This window comes from Homalodisca vitripennis, chromosome 8, assembly GCF_021130785.1.
Source record: "Homalodisca vitripennis isolate AUS2020 chromosome 8, UT_GWSS_2.1, whole genome shotgun sequence".
In the NCBI taxonomy this organism is placed as follows: Eukaryota; Metazoa; Arthropoda; class Insecta; order Hemiptera; family Cicadellidae; genus Homalodisca; species Homalodisca vitripennis.
Window position 1 is genome coordinate 94,564,482 of NC_060214.1, and position 12,694 is coordinate 94,577,175.

The window sequence follows — 12,694 nt, forward strand, 5'->3', positions numbered from 1 at the left end:
TATACAACATTATAAAAACTGTTAATTAATTTAAATACTTTAATTGTGGATATTCCCTCAAATAACATTTCAATATTAAAACTGGTAGTTACATGCTGATCTTGCAGTTTGCCAAGGACGTAGCCAGCGAGGGGGTCCAAAGGGTCCGGATCTCCAAATTTATAATTATTTTTTTTTTAATAAACGATTATTATTATTTAAATAAATCAGTATTACTGACATGTACTGCTGGAGGATCGTTCTCAACAAAGAAACGGGTCAAGTATCAAAATGGGGCCTTACTTTTTGTCAATTACGGGAAAACATCAGTTGTCTGGACCCTCCCCCCAACATGTTTTTACTGGCTACGTTCTTGCAGTTTGCCGTAATGTTTAGCCCACTAAAATTATAAATATTTTTGAAAAAACCCCGATCGGAATGATGTAGCATAGAAAAGTTTTTGTTGGATTTAGACAAAGGTTCTATCGTTGAGTTGATACACAGGAAGGAGTTGGAGGGGTGTGAGAAGAGGAAGGGTGAACGGAAGTGGCCAACGGAGTGGTGAGGGATCCGCACCGGTGCGCGTGTGCGTGCGCATGCTCGGCCGTGAGTCGACGAACATCTGCTAGTCGTATTTTTGGAGGGGAAGGGAACATGATCTCGCAGCTGGGGTGCAGCTATTAATAGCCTGCATCGCCGAACTGCAGTACAATCTCACCTTCTACCTAATCGTCAGTGCCAGTTTAGTGTTATCGTGTTCATTGATAACTTTGTTTACTTTTATCTAGTGAACCATCTGCGGTAAAGTAAACATGCGGCAGGTCGCGCGCGTCGTTCTCAGCTGTGATTTTGACATTGACAGCTCTGATGCGGATCGATAAAAGCCCTTTGTGCGTGAATAGACGCCAGACGAAGCAGTAGAAAAATGGTGATTTTCGAGGATTTACAGAAACTTCTGCTCTACCAAAGACTGAACTTGGGATATGAATGCGATGTTTGCAAGAGGAAATTTTATAACAAATTGGACCATCTTCACCACATGAGCAACTGTAAAAGAGGTAAGTAACTTTATAATAGACAATGCATTTTTCAAAACTTTCAAATTACCAGACCATTTTTGAAAGCTACTGTATCGGGAACTAATCATTATGTTAACAATACTAAAAATTCGTCCATGATCCTCGGACAGCCCTACTCTGAAATTTCCCCATCTACAATGGATGCAAGCATAAAATAAAAATAATTATCAAAATGATAAGAAATATATAGTTTTTAATTCTAGGTACCATATCCATATTCCGTTCAATGAAAGCCTAACAAAACCTTTTACTTTATGCAACATTGCTAGTATAACGATTTTGGCAAAATAATTTCAAATTTTCCAAACATACAAATTTGACAATAGTTTGCAAAAATAATAGTTTTAATGTTATATGAAGTTTGATGAAAGTGACTTTTGTTTCAAAATAAAATAATACGGTACTCAATCTTTGATATAAATGTTTCCTATCTTACATTTAGTGATTAACCTAGTTTCATGTATTATGTAAAAATATAAGTTAGCACTACATATGTTTCAATAACCTGAACATGTACATAGTATGAGAAAGAGAAAAATTTAGCAAGATCCTCCTCACTACATTATTTTTATTGATTTTTTCACAAAGTTATGGAGTGGTACTGTTATGTAGAAAAAACACAGAAACCCTTCATATTAGTATGTTGAAAGAACATTTTGTTTATTTATCTCATTTCTCAATGAAACTGGAGCAAATTCTGCCATTGTAAAACTTAGCTGTACCAATGTATGTATAGCAAGTGAAATTTGGTACTAATGCTTATTGGGTTCTCAATAAAAGGTCTAGTACATGCAAATGTTATAAAGAAATGTGTATTGTCTTCAATTGGAACTAAATACAATTTTTCACCTAGAATTGAACAATTACAATAATATAACACCAAGTGCCAATATAACACTACAATAATAACACTTTTAATAGCCATTATTTACATATTTGGTAATTGTTGGAATTTTTAAGTTAAAAACGAAATGAAAATTGAATTGGATAGAATTCTGTTTGAGTTGGTTGCAATGGTGTAATAAAAAAAATTAAATTTCTCTCGCAGGACTAAAACATAAGCTGTCTATTAAATTGACTAAACATGTTGGAATTTGTTATCAAATGCTTAAAGTAATAAATATTAGTAATTTTTGTACTTTTTCATTAATTACGAACCTAAAAACTTTACAATTGTAGGATGCAGATTTGTCCATGTACTGTCTCAGGTACACAGTTGTACTGTTGTTGATACACTGCTTTCTTCCAAAATTCAGGAGATAATTTCTCAACTTAATGGATACATAGTATAAACCTATTCAAACTATGTTCTAAACCCAGTTCTTTATTAAATATTAAAAGCATTTCAATCATGTTCTTCTTTTTGTTTAGATGATTGAGAATAAATGTCAATCTTTGTTTTAATAATTTCAAATTCAAATATGCTTCAACTCTGAGCAAACTAAAAGTTATAACACTGTTACAGTTTCTGAAGAATTAAAATGTTCAAAATGTGGCAAAACGTTTGGACACCAGAAAATCCTCCACATGCACATGCAGTTCCACAACTTGGGCAAGTTGGCACAATTACCAGCTCCAGCGCCATCTATGAACAGCAAAGCCGTGTGTGAGGTTGAAGAACTGACCAATTCAAATGGCGACGAAAAGATAGCATCTCCAATTGCGGGTAACCAAGAGACTGAAAGGATAACGGATACCTCACCACCAGATTTTCCTGAACGCCAAACTGTTGCTGATGTGGTTGAAAATATACTTAGAAGAAATGAAACAAACACTGAGGGCAACAGTTTAACTCCTATAAAAATATTTCAGACGCCAAAGAAATCACCTAATACTAGTCATAAAGCCAAAGTCAGATCAAAACCAGGTGAGTAACAACCAATAATAGTTTAACCAAATTTACAAATTTTTACATTGTTCACTCATATGGTAGTATTTTGATAATCCAAAATTTCATTTTCAGTGGAAATATCAGTTTTGGGACCCACATAAGTAAAGGCAGTGGTTTTGAGAAATCTTTCATCTATAAATTTATGTGCTTACGGTTAACTATTATCTCAACTGAACGGACCGATTTTTAACAAATTATTATGCAAGTTTGTAAATTCTCAGATAGGATTTTCACTTTTCAATGTTTTAGGTTTTTAGCTAAAAATCATGTAAGAGTTTTTAGTCTAGGATTAAATATTTCTAAAAATCCTTGCTTTATAATGATTTTGAGTAAAAAATCACCATTTCTGATTAAAAAAATGCTCTTTGACACTACCCAAAACTTGCTGTTAAAATATAACACAACGTTGATTTGTAAACTTCTATACTAATTAAAAAAAACACACAATATGTTAGAAACATACTGTTAAAATTTATTAAATCATACAGATACAACGAAAATTCCACTTGACAAATCGTTTTCGAATGAATTGAGAAACTTTAATTAAAACTCTTAGAAATTAATGAATGCAGAACAAAATTAAATGCACTTCAATATCATAATCTTAGGTTTTGGGCTATAAAGCATAAAAACTAACATTTAATTATGAAAATTTGACATAAATATAACAATTAATAAATTGGGAATGATAAAAAATATTACGATAAAATATTGGTAAAAGAATGAGCTCACAAATACTGATGATGTGGAGAGCTGTTCATAGTTGAACTGTTATGGATTCAATTCCTCGGATAGTAGTATCCAATAGGTTGAGATGTGTGACATCCTTTGGATGTTTATAGATACGATGGGATGATCAAGATCAATAGGGATCTGCTAATAAATATCGATACCTTTAAAATGTACAAAATGAAGGAAAAGTAAGTTTTACCATTTAAATGAAATGAATTAATCAGGACCGAAAAGTTATGTGTGAAATAAAATTTTGCTATAATACAAAAGTAAAATAATATTAGTCAGCTGGGTCATTGTTAATCAGTTAACAATTACAAACAGAAAGAAGTATGATTATGATACTGTATGAATACAGATTTTTTGACTTTGACTTTATGGTAAGTTGGTAATGGTACAAATAATTATTATTGAAGATGATTTCATTAGGCCAACATTATGAAACGAGTATTCTTAAATCTATGGTACTCGTTAAGTCATTAATATTTTGTGAATCATAAATCAATAGTTTAAAATTTAATAAAATAGTTTGACAATAATTGTAAATATATCTTGTATTATTAATCAACCATATGTTAAAAAAAAATGAATTTGTCTAATACAACTGAATGTGATGTACATTTAATTCATTATTTAATGGAGAGTAGAGTTGAATTTAGTTGCTGCGGTCTGTAATGAGAAATTTAATTAATTAGAATTGTCAGTTAGTCTATATATATTTCGTCGAATCACATAGTTTATTACAACAATTTTAAAATTCAAATGAAACATAATATTGGGAAGTAAGGTGAAACGAATTTTGCTGAGTTCTCTGTTTATACAAATTTTATGGTTATTCATCACAGTTTTTGCAATCGTTGGCTAGTGTCATAAATCATCATCAGTCATCCATAATAAATTAATTTTATGATGTGATGAACGAAGAATAATATTTCATGAAATATATAATGCCAATTTTAATTTGGATACAGATTTGAATTTTGAGTAAAATACAGTTAATTGAAACCATCCTAAGGATCATAGTACATAATTGATATAAAACTGACATGATAGGATATCAACTTGCGTGATTCATTGCGGAGCAATTCCACAATTGTATTAAAACTTTGCATAACTTGTAAAGATAATATTGTGTAGTTTCTTGTTATAAAGTGTAACAGTTGTACTATGTATGATACTGTAATAAATTATATTGTTTCAGTGAAAAAAGCAACTGGTCTGACCAAAGTTAAGATGGAAGACTGCCTACGGTGTGATGCCTGTTCTTGCATTTATATTGACGACAAAGATTACTATAAACACATGCGGAATTTTCATCAAGTCGATGTCACCAATAATTTGCCAATACCACAGCAAAAGTGAGTATGCTGCTATTTTGCGAAAAATCCCTTAAAAACCTAACTGTTTGAAAAAAGATTTTGAGAATAGTTATTACTTAATGCTGAATTGAATTTGATGTTTTCGTATGGAATTGTTTGTGACAAAAAATAGCAAAAACAGAAAGATGTTGGTGTATTATGAAACTGTAGTTTATGCAATGCAATGGTACCACTTGAAAATTTGAATTTTTTTCCCCTTCTCAATTTTTTTTCGTAGTTTTAGGGCTTGATTCAATGTGAATGTCTGACCATAACAACTTACCTTTTCATGGTCAGATTTACTCTGCTCAAGTTCTCTGACTTTCAGTTGAGCATTGGCTTTAGATTCCATCATTAATCTACGAACTTCAATGTTGTGTTGTTGAATCCTAAGCAGGCGTTCTCTATCCAATTCAATTTTATACGCTGACAATTTTTCTTTGGCCTTTTCATCATATTCATATCAAGCTCTTAAAATGTCATTCCTCTTTTTCTAAAATAGAAAACCATTGAATGCCACCATAACAATGTTATGGTTATGGTGAGAAGGGTTGAATCAATGCAAATGTTGAGTTTAGCTCCATTTTACCTTCCACTTAGTGCAGCATCTGAAATCTGTTGCTATCACAGACTGGAATCTCCTGTAATCTGGAGTCCAACTCTGTCTGAAGAGATCCAAAGAAAGTTACAAAGAAGCTCTTTGCATCACTTTGACATCAGAGGTGTTCTCATTCTCCCACCAGGTGCACTAAGCGATAGTGAAATAGAGCCAAACTCAACATTCACATTGAATCCTTCTCACCATATCTATGTTATGTGTATAAAACACGGTTGATAGTTTGAGATTATATGTAAACAAATAGTAAAGCACTCAATTATGCACCTAATGAGACAATAAAAACACCTCTTTATCTATATTATACTTGATTTTGTAGTCTAGGAATCTGATGTCAAATCCATGCAGAGCTCAAGATATGAGATATTTCTAGCCGTTTTTTTATATATATATATATATATATATATATATATTATATATATATATATATTCAGACGGACTTGGACTTTAAGTTCCATGAGACAAGTCTGTGACAGTGTCAAATTTGAACTCATTGGCATTGAACCAAGTCTTGCTTCCATAGCTAGTACTTTATGTGTAGAAAACTCAGTTGCTCCACCGTGCTTACAGATCGTGTCTAAAACATCGTAGTGCACCTGATAAGACAAAATGAGAATACCTCTTCATCTAGATTACACTTGATTTTGTAAACTACATATCTCTAATGGAACAATGCAAAAAGTTTGCTTTGAGCTTCTTTGTAACTGACTTGTTGGATCTCTTCAGATGAATGTTGACTTCAGATTCCAGTTGTCAAGTCTTTGACAACAGTATCAGATTTCAGACTCTGCACTAAGCCGAAGGTGAAATTGAGCTGAACTCAACGTTTGCATGTTCTAAGGAATGTATGAGATGGACATAATAGAATGTAACGAAATTCTAACAAATGTACACAGAAATGTTAATTCTGTGCTTAACTACTCTTGTGCAAAATCATTTAACAATCAATGCTCTGGTAAGGTTGTAACTATCTAGTCGCTTCAAAAAGTTATGAGACATTTTCACAAACTCTGTGACGATACTAAAATTCAATATCTTTGCTTGGTATACTGCAGAGTTAAAACACTTGGTGTTATTGCAGGCCTAAACGGAAGTGCCGATCTTGTTGCAAACAGTGCCGAGGGGCTCACTGTACCTCGGTAAAGAGGCCTCGGGCGACCCAACGAGCCAGCAACCTCATCTTCAAGATCAACATGCAGAACAACATCCAGGTGACCTACCTGCTTGGATTTTTATTTTTATATAAGACTGACATTTTTAAATAAATAAATATACAGGGTTAATAAAAAGTCTGGAGACCCCCAACTAATATTGTAACGGCTCACACGAGAAAAACTAAACTCGCCACACATTTATGTTATATTATGAGGTACTTTTTGGGCATAATTACTGCTTCATTCACAAACCCAAAATGGAGGATTTTGGGGACAGCTAAAAAATTTTAAATGTAAAGCCCCATCAAGTGACCTGTCATTTTCAAGCCCCTGATAAAAGAAAACAAACAACGCAAACTAGAGGTCTCTATCTTAATCCAGTAAAAAATGACTGCCAATTGAAAATTGTATAAGCCAGAATAAACTACTTACAACATAGGAATAACTAACTTTTGGGGCAGCTAAAAACTGTCACTTTTAAGCACCACTCAGTTGATCTCTCATTTGTTAGGTATTCATAAAAGGTACAAACTAGGAAAAGTGGAGAATTCTAATGAAACCCCATACATCCTTTTCAGGACACTTAAAGTAGTCCTATTATTGTCCTTTTTGGCTAGCTCTTATTAAAATATAGAAGATAAAATTTGGGTGGAAATGAATAATTTATTTCAAAATTGTTAAAAAACAAAACTGTGTTTAAATTACAAATATTTAGGCTAACTTTCAATCTAACTTTAAATTTACATATTTTGTCTTGGTTGAAGATTCTTATCGCCATTTATAAAAAGGCTAGCACTCTGTGTATAAGATATTCTAATTTCATAAATATTACTAGACGACTTATCTTATTTCCTGCTTCAAGGAGGTGGATGACATCTGAAGTCACCCTTCTAGCGTTGTCGTCCTCAGCGGTCTTGTAGTAGGTGACAGCTTATTATGGTCCTGTTGACGCGGATGGAATTAATTGTTTGTAAGGACTGAACCGAACTACTTAATTCATCCGGTCTGACCTTCCCTTCAATAAATTGCTCGTCAGATAAGACACTTGTAATTCCCTAGGATACACCATGCTCTCTTGAACCTGTTCTGTGAATGCCCCTTCGGCCCGAACACATCGGTGAGATACTAATGTGTCTTAACTGTCCATCTAGGAACAAAGTAATTGTCTATCTATCATGTCGACTTGATACAAAAACACTTGTCTTTCTTCTATGCGGACGAACTACTATGTACCACACAGGACCAAAGTGCTCAACCATCTGGCTGTTTTTCCTCTGCTTTAATCATGTGTCTTCTTGGAAAGAGTCTCTACTACGGTTCCCACCGGATGTTTATAAAATCCTGGATTCATTTTCCTCCTCACAGGAAACTCCCATGGGAAGTCTGTGCCTGATCGATATTTATTTGTTGACTCAAAATGTTATCTACAATCTTTTCTTGTAATTTGATTTAATTAATAACCAATTCCTTCTTTCCACTCCAAATTCCGATATTATATCCATATGCAATGCTTTAGAGGTTAAGTATAATGAGCTGACAAAATTATCAGAGAAAACCACAAACAAGGCCTATTGATGATTAAATGATAAGATTATATATGAGGGGATACCAATTAATAATTCTCTTGTTAATTTTCTCTCAATATAGGATCGGTGGACACGAATGGTGTCACAGCAACTGAGTGAATATCCGATGCCGGAGTTCCAGTCGATGCCAGAGTTCCAACCGGTTCCGGAGATCAAACCGGATCCAGATGGCATCACAATCAAACCGGAACCAGACCTCACCCATCTGCTCAGTCAGGTTGAGGTGAAGATAAAAACTGAACCAGAAGACGATTTCTATGTATAGGCTGTGGTTACCACTTTTACAGCGGTGGTACTGTTTTAAAAGATGTCATTTACATATTTCTATTTTTGTACGCATATAAAAAAGAGGTATTTAATATTTATCAAAAAGTTAACCGTCTTAGTGCCAATGTTCAAGTAATAACTGGGTATTTTTTTAAACCTACATAAAATGCCATAGTCTACTACACAGATGTTTTGAAAACATATTTTTTACACATTGGAGTTTATACACATGTCCTGCTGGGGTGCCATGTTGGGTTTTTCCATCTATTTATAGATCTTCATAAGTGACAGCCGAGAGCTGTTTGACTCATAATATAACAATACAGTTTCCCTCACTAATCCGACCCAATTTAGACCAGACAAGTTTTTTTTGTGCTTGGTTTCATTGAGTGTAGAAATACTTTGACTCACTTCTTGGAGTGACAACCATAAAAATTTATAAACAAACACAAATGTGAGATTTTATTTTTGTTGCCTTTTTGTTTTAAGAAGGTTTGAGTATATTCTGACAAAAATTACAAAAAATAGACAATAAATAACTAAGTTATGCCATTTTTTTTTATCACTATACACAGAATTGGTTGGAAAGATACAATATTTTGGAAAAGATCGTTAAAAATATTCTAGGTACTTTTGACTAAATCTTCAAATAAAGAATGGCACTAAAAGGGTTAAGATTTGATAACACTTAACAGTACTTATTTTCAGAGCATAAATTTATATATACAAGTTTATGTAAGAAATTATTATTTTATGTGTTCTAATATTTTCATGTGTACTAATGTTTATTAAAATGTAACTAAACCATTCTAATCCCAAAGATTATTAATAAAGAATACAGTCTATTGTATATTACCAAAATTGTAGTTTTAGTTATTTTTTAACGTGAAATAGAGAAAATAATTTTTAAGTATCGTCGGAATAAAGTGAACGTAATTGATTACGTTAATTGAACGTAATATATTTATATCTATGAGACATTTTAAAAGATTTTAAATAAATATATAACTTACTTGTAATTGTTCCAAAAATTAGTTCATAGAAAATCATATAATTTATAGAAAAATTGTATTTCTTTTGTCCATTTTTATAAAATGCAATTTACCAAAAGAGTTATGTTTAGAAAATAAAAATAGGTATGACAAAAATTAGTAATTGGAAATTTTAATGAAATGCTATTATTGTTTTTTTTGCAAATAACTTATTTTTGTGTGTGAAACTGAATGGTACAAAGAAGGTGTGTCCATCTACAAGATAGAATTTGATCTCTGTATGTTTAGTTCCTGTTTAATGGACTATGTATTTAAAGTTACAGAAAGCCCTGTGTGCATTAAAGTGGAATGAGTGCATTAAAACTACATTTTATTTAGTTCTAGTGATTATTCTAGTCATCATTACGTTTAGATTTATATTATATTAAGTAAGAGAACTATCAGTATCATATATTTTGCTTGCAATAATGAATTGTGTGTGTTTTTATTCTGTGATTTTATTGTACTGTAACTAATATAATATAAGTTAAAAATATACGGAACTATTTTGAAACAAAGTATAATCTATTTATATCCTTCCAATTGAATGAAATCGTAATAGTATTGCAGTTTAACCCCACCCCCCCCCCCCCCCACCCCCCCCCCCCCCCACCCCCCCCCCCCCCCACCCCCCCCCCCCCCCACCCCCCCCCCCCCCCACCCCCCCCCCCCCCCAAAGAAATGAGTACGTTTTATGTGGATTAAGTATTGTCAAGTGTTTCTGACAATTAAAAAAACTACACATTCTAAGTACCTTGTTTTAGTTTTTCACTTCTATTATTTTTTGGTTTTTCTTTTATAACATGTTCTTTTACTTCTTGAGCTTTTTGTTGCCTTTCAGCTTCTTGTTTGGCCTTGAGTTCGATTTCCTGCTGTTGTCTTTCCTGCTGTTGTCTTTTCTTTATCTCTTCAGATATCCTTAAAGCTTCGTTTATTTCATCTAAAAAAAGAAAATTACAAAATATTAATAATGTACTACACTAAAATGATATAAATAAAAAAGTTCAACACATTATGGATTAAATTTAGTTTTCAGTTGTTCTCAAATACACAAGTTTTTCAACTCGGCAAGTTTAAAAAAATGATTAATCATATCACACTAATTAATTAGATTTATATTAACATTTTTGACAGACGAAATAACTAAAATAAGATCAGTACAAAATTTGACAGTCGACTATGAATTTCACCACAGTAAAATTTTTTTATCGAAATTCGGGTACCAATTTTTTACATATTCAACTGATCTGTAAATCCACATAACTGATTATATATTATCATTAAATAATAAAGATAAATGGAACAACTGATGTAAAATTACTGTCGACTGTTTAAGATAAATTACAATTGATCTTATTTGTATTTGATAACTATATTAATTAATCATTGAATAAATTTGTGTAGTTACGATTTACTATAACACATCATATAATAACTGTAAGTGTATTTAACCTTTAACCTAGCTATTACAATGTAGAACTTCACTACATTATCAATTGGAGTTAGCAGATAAATACGGGTTGACTAGATATAGACCTCACAAGAACATTCTAATGTCAGCAACATTGGTACTAGTCTATATATATAAATTAATATATGGTTTAAATATTTATAATTATGGTAAAAATTGCTACAAGATATCAGGAACAAAATATATTACCTAGGGTAATCGGTACTCTCTTTATAAGAACTAAAGGATTAGACCTCATCTGGAATATATTTTGGTCTTAACAGAGGGACATTATATAAACCTGCTGTACATAATCAATACATAGAATCAGTAGAAATAAATACAGTAATTATTAGTTATTGTGAAATAAAATAACTGTAATATTTGGATTATATGTTTGGTAAAAATATAAACAATAGATTCAATTAAATTAATTAAAAGCAATCATTTTATCTTCAACGATTGTCCAATATAATTTCCATCTACCTAAAAAAGTATGTCTTAAATAAAAAATTTTTTTTTCTTAAATCATCAAAAATCTTTGTTTGTTTTTGAGTGTATGACAAAATAGTCTATTCTGATAATACATTTAAAAAAATGATTTAATTTCTAAACTGAACCCAAAAACGTTGTGAATTTAGAGCAAAATGAGTGCTAACCCTTCGAGGCAATATTGCAGACTAAGACTCAACCCCATTCAACAATAGATATATTTAATCTGAACCCAACATGTGACATAAACATTGAAACATGGAGGTTTTCATACTTATGGAGATCTAACTATAAAGTTGGAAAATTTACAAACTTTACAGTAACAAACCTTGGTGAAATTCTACAGCAGTAACAAAACAGCAGAAGTAGTTTAAACTACATAAACAATGGATGAGACCCGTAAAGCAATTTACAATTTGCATTTTTCACTATATGAGATATTGTGGAACAGGAAATTCCTCACAGTGCTGAAATACTGTTTTGTTTCTATTTTGTATTGTAAGCCTAACCTCACTACACTGTAAGTGTCAATACAAAGTAGTCATGTGAAACAAGAAGGCCTAATATTTCAAGCTACAACATGCAAGTATTCAACTTGAAATAACTGCTAGCTGATGACTAGCTTAATCAGCTGTATGAGAACAAAATATATGTCTTATACTATTAGAACACAATCTAAAGAAACATTTAATTATTAAAAGTACTGTTTTAAACCTGGAATTACCAGTTAGAAATCCTACAGTGACAGGCCTTTTTACATTTTTCTCTCTAAAAGTTGTCTTTAATTTTGTTATGTTATATATATATTTTTGTTAGAAATATATTGCACACATGTTTATACGTATTTTACATAAGTTAAATAAGGGAATTGTAAAAATACACACTACAATTTAGAGAAAACTAAAAATTGTACACTAGTTTGAAATTTTAAATTGAAAAATAACCAAAATACTACTTATATTTAGACCATAAACAAAAGAATTTTATTTACATTAAGCTTTATGTTCAAGCAATAGACAAAGTCAAATTCACTATACTACATTGCATTAAAAACACAGG

The 12,694-nt window shown here is 31.7% G+C and overlaps 2 protein-coding genes across 2 annotated transcripts in view; one reads left to right on the plus strand and one right to left on the minus strand.

Moving 5' to 3' along the window:
* Window positions 1-436: 436 nt before the first annotated feature.
* LOC124367764 lies at window positions 437-10,211 on the plus strand. The gene is made up of 5 exons (XM_046824865.1): window positions 437-1,037; window positions 2,524-2,925; window positions 4,883-5,039; window positions 6,737-6,866; window positions 8,457-10,211. The coding sequence occupies exons 1-5, from the start codon at window positions 905-907 to the stop codon at window positions 8,658-8,660; spliced, it is 1,026 nt and encodes a 341-aa protein (XP_046680821.1). The 5' UTR covers window positions 437-904; the 3' UTR covers window positions 8,661-10,211.
* A 165-nt stretch (window positions 10,212-10,376) lies between these two features.
* LOC124367765 (titin homolog) overlaps window positions 10,377-12,694 on the minus strand; it is a 38,878-nt gene continuing 36,560 nt past the window's right edge. The window contains exon 8 of the mRNA XM_046824866.1: window positions 10,377-10,633. Coding sequence (XP_046680822.1) covers window positions 10,440-10,633 — 194 coding nt within the window. The 3' untranslated portion in view covers window positions 10,377-10,439. The remainder of the gene's footprint in view (window positions 10,634-12,694) is intronic.

Bases quoted from the DNA above. Each gene is read 5' to 3' on its own strand.
- LOC124367764 (XM_046824865.1), top strand. From the start codon at position 905: ATGGTGATTTTCGAGGATTTACAGAAACTTCTGCTCTACCAAAGACTG. The intron at 1,038-2,523 runs GTAAGTAACTTT...ACACTGTTACAG, and splicing joins CATGAGCAACTGTAAAAGAG to TTTCTGAAGAATTAAAATGT. The intron at 6,867-8,456 runs GTGACCTACCTG...CTCTCAATATAG, and splicing joins ACATGCAGAACAACATCCAG to GATCGGTGGACACGAATGGT.